Genomic DNA, 18,691 nt, shown 5'->3' with positions numbered 1-18,691 from the left:
AAGGTTTTGTAAAACTCTGCTGTATACCCATCCGGTCCTGGGCTTTTCTTAGTTGGTAGTCTTTTGATGGTTTCTTCTATTTCCTCTATTGTTATTGGTCTGTTTAGGTTGTCTATATCCTCCTGGCTCAATCTGGGCAGATCATAAGACTCAAGGAATTTATCTATGCCTTCACTATCTTCTATTTTATTGGAGTATAAGGATTCAAAGTAATTTCTGATTATCTTCTGTATTTCTGTAGTGTCTGTTGTGATATTGCCTTTTTCATCCCGTATGCTAGTAATTTGGGTTCTCTCTCTTCTTCTCTTCGTTAGCATGGCTAAGGGTCTGTCAATTTTATTTATTTTTTCAAAGAACCAGCTTTTAGTTTTGTCAATTTTTTCAATTGTTTCTTTTGTTTCAATTTCATTAATTTCAGCTCTGATTTTAATTATTTCTTGCCTTCTACTTCTTTTGCTGTTGTTTTGCTCTTCTTTTTCTAGGATTTTGAGATGAAGTATGAGATCATTTATTTGTTGGTTTTTTCTTTTTTTGAGGAATGAACTCCAAGCAATGAATTTTCCTCTTAGAACTGCTTTCAATGTGTCCCAAAGATTCCGATATGTTGTGTCTGTGTTTTCATTTAACTCTAGGAATTTTTTAATTTCCTCCTTGATGTCTTCTAATACCCATTGATCACTCAGCAACCTATTGTTCATTCTCCAGGTGATGCTTGATTTTTCCTTTCTTCTTTTATCATTGATTTTCAGTTTCATTCCATTATGATCAGACAAGATGCATGGTATTATCTCTACCTCTTTGTATTGTCTAAGAGTTGCCCTGTGACATAGTATATGGTCTATTTTTGAGAAGGTTCCATGTGCTGCTGAGAAAAAAGTGTAGCAACTTGATGTTGGGTGGTATAGTCTATATATGTCAATTAAGTCTAGGTTGTTAATTGTGTTATTGAGTTCTATAGTTTCCTTATTTAACTTTTGTTTGGAAGATCTGTCCAGTGGTGAGAGAGGTGTGTTGAAGTCTCCCATGATTATTGTATGGTGGTCTATTAGACTCTTGAACTTGAGAAGAGTTTGCTTGATGAACACGGCTGCACCATTATTTGGGGCATATATATTTATGATTGTTATGTCTTGTTGGTGTATGGTTCCCTTGAGCAGTATGAAGTGTCCTTCTTTATCCCTTTTGATTAGCTTTGGCTTGAAATCTATTTTATTAGATATGAGTATGGACACTCCTGCTTGTTTCCGTGGTCCATATGAGTGATATGATTTTTCCCAACCTTTCACCTTCAGTCTATGTACATCTTTTCCTATCAAATGCGTCTCCTGTAGACAGCATATTGTTGGGTCTTGTTTTGTGATCCATTCTACTAGCCTGTGTCTCTTAATTGGTGAGTTTAAGCCATTAACATTTAGGGTTATTATTGAGATATGGTTTGTTCTTCTATCCATATTTGTTTATTGATGTTACTAAACCTGATTTGTTATCCTCTTTGACTACTTTCCCCCCTTTACTGTCCAACCTCCCATTGTTGGTTATCAATGTTATTTTCCATTTCCTCTTCCTGTAATGTTTTGCCAAGGATTTTTTGAAGAGATGGTTTTCTAGCTGCGAATTCTTTTAACTTTTGTTTATCATGGAAGGTTTTAATTTCATCTTCTAACCTGAAGCTTAATTTCGCCGGATACACGATTCTTGGTTGGAATCCATTTTCTTTAAGCGTTTGAAATATGTTATTCCAGGATCTTCTAGCTTTTAGAGTCTGTGTTGAGAGATCAGCTGTTATCCTGATTGGTTTACCCCTAAATGTAATCTGCTTCCTTTCCCTTGTAGCTTTTAAAATTCTCTCCTTATTCTGTATGTTGGACATCTTCATTATAATGTGTCTAGGTGTGGATCTCTTATGATTTTGCACATTCGGCGTCCTGTAGGCTTCTAGGATTTGGGATTCTGTCTCATTCTTCAAGTCTGGGAAGTTTTCTTGTATTATTTCACTGAATAGATTGCTTAATCCTTTGGTTTGGAGCTCTGTGCCTTCCTGTATCCCAATGACTCTTAAGTTTGGTCTTTTGATATTATCCCATAGCTCTTGAATGTGCTGCTCATGGTTTCTTAGTAGACTTGCTGAGCTATCTATGTTCTTTTCAAGTTGAAATACTCTGTCTTCATTGTCTGATGTTCTATCTTCTAAGTGATCCACTCTGCTGGTAGTATTCTCAATTGAGTTTTTAAGTTGGTTTATTGTTTCCTGCATTTCTAGTATTTCTATTTGTTTGTTTTTTATTACCTCTATCTCCCTGTGAAATTGATCTTTTACTTCCTGGATTTGTTTGTCGATGTGATCTTTCATTGTCTGATTTTGCTGTCTCATGTCTTCCTTGAGACTCCAGATCATCTGAAGCATGTATGTCCTGAGCTCTCTATCTGACATTCCATCTGTTGCAGCTATTACCTCTTCTAAAGTTGAGTTGACCTGCATTGCCTGTGGTCCTTTCTTTCCTTGTCGTTTCATACCGCTGGCGTTTCTTTCTGCTTGGTGAAATTGTTGTGTCTTTGATATTTTCCCTCTATTTATTTATATTGCTCTTGTATAGTTGGAAAATCACTCTTGCAGGGCAGGTAGTGGTTGTGATCCTCCTCCAATTAGTGTGAACCATCTACCATGCTGGCAGGCCCTAGGTCTGCTTTGCTGGTCGGTCAAAGGTCCACCTACTCAGCAGGCGCCAGGGGCACCTGTGTCACTCCGTAGGTTGCTGGGCCTAACCTCCCGATGGGTTGCAGGTTCGCCTCGTTTGCAGGCTCTGGGGGAGGGGCCGGTTCCGCCCCTCAGCAGGCTTTGGGCCCGCTCTGCTGTTGTTCACAGTCCCCCGCCTACCTGCAGACACTGGGGGAGGGGACGGGCCTTGCCCTCAGCTGTCCACCGGACCTGTCCTAGTGGGTCCGGTCTGCGTTCCCCGCAGGCGCGTGTATCTGCTGTCTCTTGGCTGGTTGCTGGGCCTGACCCGCCCGCCCGTGGCTTGCAGGTTCGCCTCGCTTGCAGGCACTCACAATGTAAATTCTTAAGTAGGTTTTTTGAGTTATGTCTTGATGTAAATCTCAACTTCACTAATTATCAGCTGTGTGACTTTATGTAAGTTATCTTTTTAGCTTTCTTTTCTTTATTTTGAAGTTAAAAATGAAAGTAGACTTCTACCTGTCTCAGAGTCAGTATAAGAGTTAACTGGTATAACAAAGCATGAAGGTACTTAGTGCTTGAAATACAGTAAGCACTCATTAAATGTACATTATTATTTTCAGTTATCACAGTTTTAGTTTTTTTTTTAAGTATTGGATTTTATTGCCTTTTTAAGGCCTTGAAGAGTTGGTTTTAAAAATTCTTTTTTTGAGGGGATTACTTACTGTAGGTTTTAAGAAGTTATTACTTACTGTAGGTAATAAGAAGTTATTTTAGAGTGAGACCTTGTCTTTCTCTTGGTTTAATTAATAAATTGCATCTTTTGATTAAAGTTATTATTAGCTTTTAATTTTTCTTTAAATAATTTTATTTTCCCCTTGTTTCATTAGACTTTAATGAAGGTTTCTGAGGCACTGATTGATGGCAGCTTTGGAAACTGTAATTCCCAGTATGAAGAATATAGGATGGCCTGTCATAACCTGTTTCCTTTTACACCTGCTTTCCTGCCTGCTGTGAATGAAGTCCACAGTCCCGGTGCAGCACTGAACCATACAGCTAACTATGATGTCTTGGCAAACGAAATTTGAAATCTCATAGAAAGTTGACTCCAACAGTCTCAATTCTGAATTCACATCAGGGTTTCTTTTTCAGGGTGCATTTTAATATAGATATGAAAGAAATATTTGGATAGAACTTTTAAATGGAGTATTCTGTAAGCTTCTTTTATTCTTTATCAAACTCTTCCAGTTTACACGAATGTCTCCTAAAAGTACTTGTTGTATAGGTTTCTTAAGTTCCCAAATCATCAGCACTGTGATAGTTGCTGTCATTTCTCTATCATACTTAGGATAATTTCTTATTAGATTCATATATAACTTTCCTGTATTATTTTCTTTAGATCCTGGTCTCAGGATCTGTGGTTTGATCCCCTTTCTTATTGGTTTGTTTTATTGTTTCTTTGCTTGCTTTTTTTTTGGGGGGGGGATGGTTTAAAGTGTTAACTATATTTTAAAACATGAAATTCCTCTTGGCAGATATTGAGGTTTGCTTTAAAATTTAATTTACCCTTTTTTTCATCTTTTCATGATTTACCATTTTTTTTAATATTCATAAAATTAAACTTTTTAATTGAATAAGAGTATTCCACTTTTATGTAGATGATTGAGAATAAGAAAATTAGTTTGTTTCTTAATCATGAAAATTCACTGATAAATTTGTTGCTTATCTCTTAAAGATCCACATGCAAGAATTACACTTTCTTGACTGGGTTTGCTTTGAGTGTTAACAAGTGAGAAGTGTTGATTCAAGGGAATATGATAGGGTAGAATACAAATAAAAATGAAGCACTGTTACTCTTACAGCAATGCAATAACTGTTAAGAGCATTTTTATATCTCTTAGTAAAATGAGAATTTAAGCTATCATCAGCTTAATTCTTAAATCATTATTGAACAGTATTTGGGGGTGGGTAGCTTTTTGTTGTATCTTATATAGAAAACAGTAATGGAATTACTCAGTATGTCTCAGAACTATGTAAATGTATCTGTAATATTACTTCTTAAAGCAAATGTAAACTCAAAAGGGAAATTTTACTTAGAGAAACAGTCCTAATTAAAATAATTTTCCTTTACCCTCATTTCTTTACATTCATAATTGCTGAGAGTGGAAAAACTCACTGTAAAATAATGCCAACCTAGATAATGCTATAATAAATTATTTTGTACACAGTTGTCTGTTGATATTTGTGTTTATGCTTCATACTGTCAAAATACGTTTTTGTAAAATATTCTTTGACAGAGTAGAAACTTAAATCTTCTTAATCTTTTCAAATTCATAAAAATGGTAATTCTCAGTAACCACCTACCACATATATTCTGATGCCACAGTAGTTTAATTTCTTTAGTGTTTTAACAATTTTGATACTAGTTAGTAATTTGTCATGAAATATCTTGACAAATACATTCTTCATGTTACGTTAAGCAGAATGCCACTGTGTAAAGATGCCAGATAATAAAAATTAATGTGGAAATTGTGTTTAACAGCAACTTTTAAAAAGTATTCTATTGGGATCATTTAGAGTTTCTGATAGTTCTGAGGCAGTTACAGTTGAGGTGTGAGGAGTTAGGTTTGAATTACGCACTGAAAGGTTTGGAAGGCAAGGTAAGGGACACTGGGATTAGAGAAAACCAGTCAGTGGATAGAGGTGGTATGTATCTATCCCTGTTCTGCTTTGAGATAACATGAATGTCATAAATTTGGAACTTGAGTAGTGATCATTTTTAGGATAAGGCTGGGTCATGTCCCTCAACCTCCTTCATTCATTTTGAGAGAGTCCTAAAAACTTCAGGGAAGTTGAAGGAGAATAATGTTAAGCTGAAAAGAGGCATTTGAGAACCAGATACTTAGGAAAGAATCTAGTCTCAAGAGAAAAGCAAAAGATCTGTTATTCTGGGACAAGATGCAAAGATTTAAAGCGTACTGGTACTGTGATTGACTAAATAGGCAAAAACCTACATGATAAAGAACCACAATAGGTTTTTAGATTCCATTATTAGCTAGAACAAGGGTCAGCAAAGTTTTTCAATAAGGGACAGGTAGTAAATATTTTAAACTTTGACAGTTTTATTGGTCTCTCACAACAATTTAATTATAATGTTGTATGAAGTAGCCATAGCTAGTAGATAAATTGGTGAATGTGGTTGTTGTGTTTTTTTTTAAACTATTTGCATTAATAAGCCTTGGGCCAGATTTATCTTCAGGTCAGACTGTAGTTTGTGGACTTGCTAGAACAATGTGTGTCATGTGAAATAATAAAGATAAATTTGTGAATTCCATTTTTTTTCCTGCCTGAAGCCAGGGTGAATTTTATGTATATTTTAATGTAGGCATTTTGAAAGTTTGTATAGATTAAGGAACTTTGGTTACTGGGGATTGAACCCAGGCCTGCTTTACTACCAAGCTTCATCTCTAGCCCTTTTTATTTTTGATTTTTGAGACAAAGTCTCCTTGACTTGGCTGAGACTGGCCTCAAACTAGTAATACTCCTGCCTCAGTTTCTTGAGTTGCTGAGATACAGATGTGCTCTCTTAACGCCTGTTGGCATTTCCTTTTATTTTATTTTTTTGAGAAAAAGGAAAGAGAAGAAGTTTTATTGCTTTCATAGCAAAGTAGAAACAGAGAGTACTTCTGTCCCAGAAATTGTAATTCCTGCCCATCATGGGGAACAGAGGGTTTTTGAAGAGATGATCCAAAGGAATCCTGTTTGCCCCAAGATCAGGAAGGACAGATTAAAAAAAAAAAAGTGTCAGTTTTAGAGCAGCAAGGGCTATACTCAAAGCATAAAGTGGATCACTGTTACATTTCCCCCACTGTCAATTTCCACATTTCTGTGGAGAAACGGGTGATGACATCTCCCAACTGCTTCCTGCTGAAAGAGGGCAAAATGGGGAGAAGTGACCAAAATCCTTGTGGAACTTACCTTTTAAAGCAAATTCTTCTAACATAGTATCTTCTGTGTACCAGGTACTTTCCTATAGGTTAAGGCTTATGAATATTTTGTTGAGTGTTGTTTGTATATTGAACAGTTTCCTATGTGCAGGATAACAGAGAAAAATTGACAAAATCATTGGAATTGCACACATTTTTAAATTGTGATGGAGAAAGAAGAATTATTCAGCCTATCCTTCCTTCCTTCCTCCTCCCCTCTCCTCCCCTCCCCTCCTCTCCCCTCTCCTCCCCTCCCCTCCTCTCCCATCTCTTCCCCCACTCCTCTCCCCTCCCCTCCCCTCCCTTCCACTGCCCTCCCTCCCTCCCTCCCTCCCTCCCTTCCTTCCTTCTTCCTTCCTTCTTCCTTCCTCCTTTATTGAACTCAGGGGTATTCATCCACTAAGCTACATCCCTAGCCTTTTTTTATTTTTTATTTTGAGACAGGGTCTTAGTAAGCTGCTGAAGCTGCCTTTGAACTTGCAGTCCTCCTGCCTTAGCCTCCCAAGCTGCTGAGATTGTTAGGGGACAGATAGATGAGAGTGGTGGGAACATGAGGTAAAGAGAACAATTCTATTAAATGGGTCCATTGTGCTGACCACCTCTGTGCCCCATGCTTTCTTTGCTAAAAAGCAGTTCCTCGGCAAACTGAGGCAGGGGTAAGGGTCAGGCAGTCAGTGTAGGTATGAAGGATGGGGGTCAAGAGAGGATGACTACTGGTTATCAAAGAGAGCAAGGGATTGCTAAGGGTTAACCTCTGAGATTGTGTTCTTCTGTAGTCTGGGTTGCTAACAGTTAACCTCTGTGCCCCTGCCCCTTCCTGCTCTCAGTCACGTATATATGGGAAAGAAAGAAGCAGTAATTAAAAGGGAGATGTCTGGGGTCCAAAAAAACGATGCTGCACCTCTTCCCATGGGCTCTCGGCTCCGAGGCCCCACTTTTCTTCAGAGAAGTCTGTCTATCGCTTTATTAAAACTTGGTCTCTGTGCTTGCCTCAGCATCTCTCAGGTGTTTAATCTTCATCATCAGGGAACAAGAACCCTATCTCATCTCCAACAGACCAGTATCAAGATTACAGGTGTGTACCACCATACCTGGCCAGTCTATATTTCTTTTATTTTTTCCAAGCCAAACTATCCAACTTTATTAAAGATACTTTTCATAAACAATCATGGTATTTCAGGCAGGACATGGGCAGACAATCATTAGAAGTATACAACAATTTTCAAACTCCCTTCTTGGATTGACTACCAAAATCAGAAAGCCACTATAAAACCCAATGAAGTCTTCATTTGATGCTCTGAATAGGGAAAGTTTAGAGTGAGGATTGACATTTCACATTTAGCATGTTGTTTAACAACTTTTCACAAGCTGACCCTGACTTTCAGGAAATGAAATGAAAATGGCAAAAATTATTAATCTGAAGATCCACAATTTAGAAAAGGAACTGCTGCTCTTCTGAGGGACACTATTCTCAATGATGTCACTGGAAAGTCCAGATTGCCCCACACACTGGTAAAACCAATTGTTGGGAATTTGGTCCCAACAGGTCTGAGTTTAGGGGAGTTAAGTCTATGCTGATGGCAGAGAGGGACAAGAGGACATACAGATGAGTTTGAGTTTTTCCATACCACAAGGCATTTGTGCCAAGGTGGCTATGTGTGCCAACATCAGGGAATCCCTTCCTCTTGGGAATAAAGAGGAAGTCTCTCAAAACTAGAAGGGAAAGGTGTTTTCCCCCACAGCATTCCAGCTTTGGAGACATTCTACTAGTGACATATGCTCCTTCCCCCCCAAAAAAAACAACAATGAAGTGTTCTGTGTGCTAACAACATAGATTAAAAAAAATTATGCATTTTTATAAAACTTGATAAAAATAGTATTTCAAACTGTACAGTCACCAGAAGTACACAGTTATCAAAAACACACACACTTCACTTGACATCTCCAGCACCTTCAGCTTTCTGTGCCTGGTCTGTTTTGGCATCTCCATTTTCTGCAGGGTTATTCCCATCCTTGCCAGCGTCAGCTTTTCCCTTTTTCCCTTGGGTACCTTCTCTCCCTTCTTTGCAGGGGCCTTTTTAGGCTTGGACTCTGGCTTTGGAGGAGCAGGTTTGGCAGACAACCTTGCAGATCTTCTCTGTGGTTGTCTTTCACCTTGGCTTTATCTCCTTTAGCATCCCCTTCAGCCTTTCTCTTGATCCTGGTGGCGATGGCGGCGGGATGCAGGTGCTGGACTCCGGGATGCAGCGGCGTGCGGCTTTGGTCACCCGGGGGTCATTCTTGCCTCTTCTTCTTCACACTCCAGTGTATTTCTTAAGCGCCAATTATGTTTCAGGTTCTTCGAGTATGACGAATGCAATCATGAATAAAATTATTATGGAGTATATATCAGTTGTGGGTGTAACATTTTCCTGTGACCAAGATAACCTGAAAAGAACAATTTAGCAAAGAAAAAGTTTATTTTGGCTCAGGGTTCTGGAGATTCAGTTCATCATCAGCTGAGTTCATTGCTCTGGGCCCAAGATGAGGCTGAACATCATGGGAGAGGGGTGTGGTAGAGGAGCTCTGCTCCATTCATGGCAACTAGGAAGCAGAGAGAGGCGGGGGGAGGGAGGGGGGGGGAAGGTGGTGGTGGGGGAGGGAGGGAGGTGGTGGTGGGGGAGGGAGGGAGGTGGTGGTGGGGGAAGGGATCACAGGGAAAGTGAACCCTTCAGGTCATATCCCCAGGGACATCTCTTCCACTGGCCCCCTTGGCCCACTCCACCACCTACAGTTGCCACTTAGTCTATTCAAACTAGGATGGACTAATGAGGTCATAACTCTCATAATTGAATCATTTTACCTCTGAACATTCCTGCATTAACACAAGAGCTTTTGGGGGACACTTCATATCCAAACCATAACAGGGAGAGAAAGAAACATGAGGCAAAGTTAATTGCTTGGAAGAAAAATCAAAACAGAGTGTAGAAAGTGGTTTTAGTGAAATTTGAGAATATCCAAGAAAGCCAGGCATGGTGGCATATGCCTGTAGTTCCAGTGACTCAGAAGGCGGAGGCAGGAGGATCACTTGGTGAGATCATGTCTCAAAAAATACAAAGGGCTGAGGATGTAGCTCAGTGGTAAAAGATCTCTGGGTTCAAGCTCCAGCACTCCCCCCCCTCAAAAAAAGATAAAAAATTTCAAAAAGAATAATAAAAGCCCACAGTGAAAAAGATTAGTCTCAGAAAAGCAAATCAGATTTTTCCTAAGCATTATTGAATGTATGAAAATGGAAGTTTTAAAAAAAATGATTGAATAAAATAGCTTAAATTTCATATCTAGTCAAATATGACAACATGGTAAAGATATACATATAACTCTCAAAAGATCCTCAAATGCTTTTGGAACAATACTGAGAGAAAATTTGGCAGATACTATAAGAGATGTGAGAAGAAGGATGATCAAATATTTCTTTTTATTGTTGTCTTAGAGACACCTCAAAATTCTAGGCATTATCATGATTAGTAGTGGGAGGAATAAAGTAACATAAGAATGAAAGTACCTGTCTTGTTAAGAGGAAGTTTATAGATATTGAAAAGTTTTAAGAGTTTGAGTAGACAAACTTGAGCATGCTTATGAAGAATATCATAACAAAATATAAAAAGTGAAAAGTGAACTTGGTTTTCATTTAGTGGAAGAACAAGGAGAGTATAATAAATGAAAATCAGATGAATCAGTTCTACTGGCACACACCTTTAATCCCAGCTACTCAGGAGGCTGAGGCAGGAGAATAGTAAGTTTAAGGCCAAATTGGGCAATTTACTGAGCCCTGTCTGAAGACTTAGTTGGTTAGGGAAACCAATTAGAAGACTCAGATTCTTGAATTGTATTAAAAATTGTTTATAAGAGACACATTTGAAGGTAGAAATGAAATAGAATCATGAAAATAGATCAAACAGGCTAAGATGAGCCAGAATAAAGCTAGGGTAGTAGTCCAAATATAATTTAATGCAAAACGTGACAGAGATTATTATTACAGCAAAAAAGATATAATCATAGTTACCTCTTTTGCACCTACTGTACTGCCTTAAAGAATATCCTTGTTGAACTTCTGGAGAGCAAAGTTGGTTGGTTTTGCAGTCTACCCGCCCTCCACAGAACCAGCTCTTGAAAAGTTACTGTGTAGTCTCCATATTGCTAAATATTTTTTTAAAAATATTTTTTAGTTGTCAATGGATCTTTTATTTTATTATTCTGTTGAGATTAAAAATTCCCAATTCAGCTTTTGCTAAGTGTAAATTCCATTGTCTGGCCAGTTTATAAGAGTGGGAATTTGTGAAAAAGGGCCCTGATCGGAGAGTGGTACGGGGGCTAGTTTCAGGTAGGTCTCACCCTTCCAGGGATTCCTATTTCTTGTTTGTAAAATAAGGAGGATTTTCTAGGTGACCCGTATCCCATACTCTATTCTCAAACTGGACTGTCCATTTTGATTACCTCACAGATACCTTTTCTATCTTGAAGAAATCCTTGAGAAAACTGTTTCTCAGCAGTGGGTGTTCTTCCACATGGACAAATTCTCCGACACCAGCTTGGCATCCTGGGATTCAATTCAATTCTGACCTGTCTATCTGAGGTTAGCATTAGGTCCCACAGGTTAAGGTCTCGGTCCTATAAGACTGCTCCCCATTCAGATGCATGCTAATTGCAAGTCAAGGCCAAAGGTACTTTTGACCAACTGGCTATAGATCAGAACTCCCATGACTCTCTCCTAGAATGGCTCATAAAACTCAGAGAAATATTTTTTTATTTATAGGTTTATTATAAAGGATACTACAAGGATACAGATGAAGAGCCAGATAGAAGAGGTTGTATGAGTCAGGTCCAGCACACTACTGGGACATGTACCTAGAAGAATTTTAAGAACACCCACTATCTTCATGTAAGGAATTAGTAGCAACAGCAACAAAAAACTCACGGCAAGTTCCATGTTGATAATTTTTAGCAGTACAAAGTAGTGTAACAGACTTATAAATGCTGCCTTTGCAATCAGTGGTGGTAGGCCTGTAGGTGCCTTATGGGTAACTGAAAGCAGGATAAAGCTTGGCATCTGCCTTCATTTTGTATTTGTCTTCAGGTCCCTGCTCAGCTCTGCATGGAGGTATGTTCATCATTTAAGGAGTGTTCATCTAAAAACTGGTAATACAAGGTTTATTAGCGCTAAATTTAAACGTCCTGGGCAATGGGTGGTGAACATCCTGAGCAAACAAGTGGAAATTGCTCCGTCAAGTGTAAAGAACTTCTCTGGAGCCACCTCACAGAACCAGAACTGAGAGAATGATCAACTAGAAGCCATTGTGATGAAGACAATTTAATTACGCATTCTTCTTACCCCCGTCCCAATTCCTCCTCTATTTAAAACTAAACCTCCTGTGAACACACCAAAGACAGGGCTGAGATGCTGGATCTCATTTTGTCTTCTCAGTATGGCCATGTTAATTACAAGTCTTGTCCTGCTTTTCACCAGTACCTTTTCTTCTTAGATTTTGGGGTGAACAGCTAGAGTTGCTTCCTTGGGACCCTTGGAATCAGGCTTTTGTCCTAGGACTCTGGTAACAATAGGAGTTCAACAGACAGATTCTAAAAGGAAAAAGGGTCTTAATCATTTCCAAAAGGAAAAAGGAAGGAATAGCAGGAAATACTAATAATGGTGAACACTTACTTTTAGAATATAAATGAAAACTCATGTTTGAAATTAGGTAGCTGGGGAATTTGGTCAAGGGATAGGGAGTCATCCATCTTCAGATCACTACTTCACACCCTTGGGGAATGTCAGTAACCCAGAAGGAGGAGCCTGAGTAACATGGAGTGTGGGGGGGTTGAGGTAGAGGTGAAAATGACTTGGTGCAGGGAGCTGGCTTTAGGAAGAAAATCAGAGATGGAAGAGCAAGAATTAGTGTTTTAGGATTGGACAGGTCCGTGTCTTCTACCTGGAGATTTGGAGCTGTGTGGCCATGGCTGTCCATTTGTTCATCCATTTATCCATCCATCCAAATTTTCATCAACCCAACTGACGTCTATATAATGTATCTTGTGCACCCAGATGAACCCCAGAAGCTAGCCAGAGAGCAAGATGCTTTTGTTCCTGCCAGTATTACTTCTCTGTTTGGTATGTGTGCATGTGTGTGTTCGTGTGTATGGGGGGGATATTAGGCACTGGTGTGTTTTCTAGTTTGCCACATCCAAGATGGACAGACTTTGGTTTACGGTCTCAATAGAAGAGTGCATTGCCACTAGCTATTTTTATTTTCTCAATTTTAAGATTATCTTGTGATATCCAGATCCATCAATCCCTCTCCTAGGCATTTTATCTTTTTTTAAAAAAATATTTATTTATTGTTTTTTAGTTTTCGGCAGACACAACATCTTTGTTTGTATGTGGTGTTGAGGATCGAACCCGGGTCGCACGCATGCCAGGTGAGCGCGCTACCGCTTGAGCCACATCCCCAGCCCGGCATTTTATCTTAAAGAAATAATTTATCAGAAGCAAAGAGGCTGGCTTATTTTACCTATCATTATGTTCTCAAAGTTCATTTGTGTTGTTGCTTATTTATTGCACATTTTCCTCCTTTATTAAGGCTAATATTCCGTTATATGTATATTTTCTTTATCCATTCATCTGTTTATAAACATCAAAGTTGTTTATGTATCCTGACTATTGTGAATGTGTTGCTGTGAACATGGAGATGCAGATAGCTCTTCAAGATCCTGATTTTAATTCTTTCAATTCAATATGTTTGTTCAATATATTGCACAAATACCCAGATGTGTAATTGCTGGATCATATGGTAGATCTTATTACTTGAAGAACTGCTATACTATTTCTCATAGCAATTATACCCTTTTACACTTCCACCAATAGTGCACAAGGGTCCAAATTTCTCTACAACTTTGCCAACACTTCTCGCTTATGTTTCTGATAATAGTCTTGATGACAGTTGTGGAGTGTTAATACACCAATTAGAAGTCAAATACTGCATGGTTTCACTTACGAGTTTTCTGAAATAATCAACTTCATAGGATCGAAAAGCAGAAAGTTTGACCAGAGACTGGGGGAAGAGAGAAATGAAGAGTTACTCATCAATGGGCACATCCATTAAGCAGAATGGATAAATTCTAGAGATCTGCTTAAAGTACACTGTTCCTACAATCAGAAATACTGTATTGTATACTTAAGATCTCAGGTTGTGTTTTAACCACAATAGAATATGATTAATAAGATAAAATAATTAACAAAGTAACAGCAAAAAAGAAGCAAAGAGCTATATAAGTTTATTTTTATAAAATCAAAGAAAAATAGAAACAACTTTAATGTAAATCAATAAGGAATTGGTGTGATAAATTGTGTATGCAATAGAGTATTATGTAGTCATTAAAAATAACAGTTGAAAATTATAGGGGCTGAGGATGTTCTGCAATGGTAGTGTTTTCTTAATTCGTACAAAATCCTGGGTTCAATTTTCAATCCCCCCACAAAAAAGGAAAAAAAATATACTAACAAGGAAAGAAGAGTTCTACACCAGCTACATAATAGCACATGTAATATCTCATTTATGCCACATTGCATATTTTATACATTTCTGCCTATATAAATGTATTATGTGTGGTAGCACTGGGTGTTTTACTTAGTTTTCTTTTGTCGCTGTAACCAAAAGATTCCACAGGAGCAAGGAGAGGAGGAAAAGTTTATTTTTAGCTCAAGTTTTCAGAGGCTCAGTCCATGGTTAGCCAACTCCATTGGTCTGAGCCCATGGTGGTAGGGCATGGCAGAGGAAAGCAGCTCAGGACATAGCAATCAGGAAACAGAGAGAGAGCTCTGCTCACCAGGAACAAAATGTAAACCCCCAAAGACATGCCCTCAGTGACCTACCTTTTCCAGCTAGACCCTACTTGCCTACAGTTTAATCCACTGAATTGGTTATAACTCTCATAATCCATTTCACCTCTGAAAATTCTTGCATTGTCTCACACTGAGCTTGTGGGGGACAATTTATATCTTAATCATAACACTGGGTAATGTTTACTTTTCTGTATTATTTTGTTTACAGTGAACATACATTATTACAAAAATAATAAAGTGTATAAAATTCTATTCCTAAAGATATTTACTATGACATTCTCTATGATAAAAAATATTACAAACCACTATATGCCAACAGTGCTAAATGTTTTTCATAATACCTGTATAATAGCCAAAGCAACAATAAAAAACCAAACCCAAAACCAAATTTGAAAACAACCTACAATATTTGACAGGAATATTGTCAAAATTATAGGAATATCGTTTAAAAAGTGATGATGTATTCATAGGATAGAATCTTATGCCATTGTTAAAATTCTGATTTTGAAGTTGCCTTTAAAAAATGTTATTGAATGTTGTTATGGTTTGGATGTGAGGTGTCACCCAAAAGCCCACTGTGAGACAATGCAAGAAGGTTTGGAGGAGAAATGATTGGGCTATAACCCTAATCTAATCAGTGAACCAATCCCTGATGGGATTAACTGAGTGGTGACTGGAGGCAGGTGGGGCGTGGCTACGAGGTATATATTTTGTATCTGGAGAGGGGCATCTCTCTCTGTTTTCTGATCACAATGTGAGCTGCTTCCCTCTGCCATGCTTTTCCACCATGATGTCCTGCCTCATCTTGAGCCCTGAGGAATGGAGCCGGCTGTCTATGGATGGAGACCTCTAAAACTCTGAGCCCCCAAATAAATGTTTCCTCCTCTACAATTATGCTGACCGGGTCATTTAGTCACAGCAGAAAAAAAAAAGCTGACTAAAACAAATATTATATCATATTTCTATTTAAGAGATCAGTTTATTTTGGCAAATTTACAAATTTAGAAATTCAGCCTGACTCCCACATTCTGCCCCAACCTTCTTACCTTATCTTACCTGTACACACACTGCCTTGTGGTTCTCTGCTCCAACATGTTACAGTAAAATGATCTCTCCGCTCATTCCTTCAGACAAGGAATTGACTGTAATCTTCAACACATTAATCTTTTTTTTTCAGTAGTGGGTTGAACCTAGGTTTTTTTTTTTAACTGCAGGACTATTTATAGTAGCAGCATGCATAAAACAACCTCATGCAGAAGGGAGAAAATTAGGTATTATAATTTATTATTTAATTTTTTTTAAAAAGTTGTTGATGGACCTTTATTTTATATATTTTTATGTGGAGTTGAGGATCAAACCCAGTGCCTCACACATGCTAGGCAAGCACTCTACCACTGTGCTACAACCACAGCCCAGGTATTATAATTATTGATATCAACTTAGTGGAATACTGCAAACCATTAAAAATGAGAATATAAGAGCTATGAAGAAAAACAGAAGCATTCCCTGGCTGCTTTGGTGGCTGTTCCTGTGGGAGACCTGGGAGAGCAGACTGCATCAGGAGTGGGCAGGTGGCTGGTCAGAGGATACCCTACTTCACTGACATTACCTTCAATTACTTCTGAACTTATTGAGGCACATCTTGATCTATTTAGAACTTCCTTTACAAAGGTGTCTGTGTCAGAAATGCAAGATGGTTGATCCAAAGCCACTTCATGTCCCCAAACAGTTTTGAGACAGGGTCTCACTAAGTTTCCCAGGCTGACTTTGAACTTGTGATCCTCCTACTTCAGCCTCTTGAGTAGCTGGGATCACAGGAATGCACCACTGTGCCTGGCCAATGCCTCTCTAAAAATATTTTACATACAATTGATACATCAAACTATATAATGAAAAAAGTAGGCAATTAAAACATTTTCATCATGGAAATTATCAAATATACAGAAAAGTCGAATAGGAAAACAACAGCTCCCTCTCATGTACTTAAATAGCCCATCTTCAACTGAGTAAAATGAATTGGTGAGGACCGTGCTCACCTCTTCCCTTATTTCTGCATCCCCCCTTTCTTTCTTTAAATTAATTAATTAATTTTAATTAGGTATATATGACAGCAGAATGCATTTTGATTCATTGCACACAATTGCAACACAACTTTTCATTTCTCTGGTTGTACACAATGTAGGGTCGCACCATAATGTGCAGTCATACATGTACCCAGGGTAATGATGTCCGTCTCATTCCACCATCTTTCTTAATGGCTCAGCTAGGAGAGTGTACAGATTCAAGGCTACAGTCAGGGGTCTGCCGGTCAATCTGAATCAGAAATGCAGGACCTAGAGGATGTTCTTAGTACACTTTGTACTGTCATAACAGAATACCAGAGACTGGATAATTTACAAAGAAAAGAGATTTATTTCTTGTAGGTCTGAAGGCTGAGAAGCCAAGATCAAGGCTATGCCAGTATCTGCTGAGAGTCTGTGCTAGATCATCTCTTGGCAGAAGATGGAAGGGCAAGAAGGAAAGAGGGGTGGCGGGCGGGGGGGAGAAAAGGGAGAAATTGAGAGAGAGAGAGAGGGGTCCAAACTCAATCTTATAACAAACCCAGAGCCAAAATAATGACATTAATCCCCTCATGAAGGCAGAGTCCTAGTGACCTAATCACTTCTTAACTATCCCGCTTCTCAACACCTTTTCATTGGGATCAACTTCCCAACACATCAGCTTTGGGGGACACATTCAAACCATAGTGCAGGGGAAAGGAATTTTCTATTATTCTAAAGAAAGAACAACAAACTTATAATATTCTGCTTCCATACAGCTTTCCCCCCTTCTTTTTCCCTATCCTTCATCCCTCCATGAACCTTAGCTCTTCAATTGCCTCACTGTCTCTCTCCTGGAACATATGGTCCCTCTCCTTCTTCATAAATGCACCAGCCACTCTTTCTCCATCCTTCCCCTGAGCTCATCCTCGATGACAGGACCCCCCCTGTGTAGATGTTTAACTTGAGTGTGGTTCATCCTGCAGCCCCAGGCATTGTGTGTCTCTGTGCCTGACTTGTGGCTTTGGAAGAGGCTCGGTGGTTCCCCATGGTGTGAGTGAGCTTGTGGTTTTAAGATGCTGACTATTTTCAGTTGGGATTTTCTAATCCTTCCTTCCTGCAGCCCACAGAATGCTCTGGAACCTTGGTTCTTTTTAGTATCTATCAGTGACTGAGGAGAGCAAAGGAGCAGGACAGACCTGGTGGTTGTTACTGCCTTTGGGAAGATGGAGCATGTGGCAATGCGTTTGGATTTTCTGTACTTTTAGCCTTTTCCTCCTTTTATAAGATCCTTGAGAAGATCTTGGAGGTGGTTATCAGAGATGGTGTTAACAGGAATGGAATGTGTTCAGATTCTTCAAGGAGAATTCACCAAGGCCAGTCCATAAAGATAGAAGTGAAAGAAATCATAGAGACCCAAGGCAGGTCTACGGGAAGAAGCTCCCAAATTGTGTGAAATGGAATCACTGAGTTTGGGGGGGACTGCACCCTTAAGTGTATTAGATGTAGCCAGGCTTCCAGCCACAATTTGGGAAATATTACTTAGATATTGTATTTTCTTTCTGGAAGTGGCATGAACTCCAAGAGGACCCTCACTTTTCTGTATGCCTACCCAATGTTGACCTGCCTTTCATCTGCCCTAGTAGTGGATCCTCATGCCACTCATCTGGAAGAAATTATCTACCAGGGAGCAAATGCAGTTCTAATAGAGTAACTTGCACAAATTCAGATAATCAGTGAGGAGCCTGGGACTCACACCCATGTTAGGCTCCTTCCCCAGCCCAGGTTCTTTCCCTTACTGTTGATTCTGGTGAAATAGAGAAGTGTTTCCCAAAGGTAGGGACCCACACTTAGTGACAGAGACCCAGCCCTAATTCACCAATTACTTAGTGAGTGAATTGTTTCTTTTAAAATTCTGTATTTTAATTCTTCTAACCGGAAACTTAGAAAATCCCTTATGCTTCCCTTGCCTTTTGTGTTTCTTTTCTTTTTTTTTTTTTTTTTGAGAGAGAGAGAGAGAATTTTAATATTTATTTTTTAGTTCTCGGCGGACACAACATCTTTGTTGGTATGTGGTGCTGAGGATCGAACCGGGCCGCACGCATGCCAGGCGAGC

At 38.9% G+C, this 18,691-nt stretch overlaps 1 protein-coding gene and 1 pseudogene across 3 annotated transcripts in view; one reads left to right on the top strand and one right to left on the bottom strand.

Moving 5' to 3' along the window:
* Positions 1–4,889, top strand: part of Naa16 (N-alpha-acetyltransferase 16, NatA auxiliary subunit) — a 63,397-nt gene extending 58,508 nt beyond the window's left edge. For all 3 annotated transcript variants that reach the window (XM_026399574.2, XM_026399576.2, XM_026399573.2), the window contains one exon: positions 3,565–4,889. In XM_026399574.2, coding sequence (XP_026255359.2) covers positions 3,565–3,762 — 198 coding nt within the window. In that variant the 3' untranslated portion in view covers positions 3,763–4,889. The remainder of the gene's footprint in view (positions 1–3,564) is intronic.
* A 3,702-nt stretch (positions 4,890–8,591) lies between these two features.
* Positions 8,592–15,630, bottom strand: LOC144253360 (non-histone chromosomal protein HMG-17 pseudogene; annotated as a pseudogene).
* Positions 15,631–18,691: the final 3,061 nt, after the last annotated feature.

This window comes from Urocitellus parryii, chromosome 2 (genome assembly GCF_045843805.1).
Source record: "Urocitellus parryii isolate mUroPar1 chromosome 2, mUroPar1.hap1, whole genome shotgun sequence".
NCBI lineage: Eukaryota > Metazoa > Chordata > Mammalia > Rodentia > Sciuridae > Urocitellus > Urocitellus parryii.
This window is presented reverse-complemented; position numbering and strand designations above follow the sequence as displayed.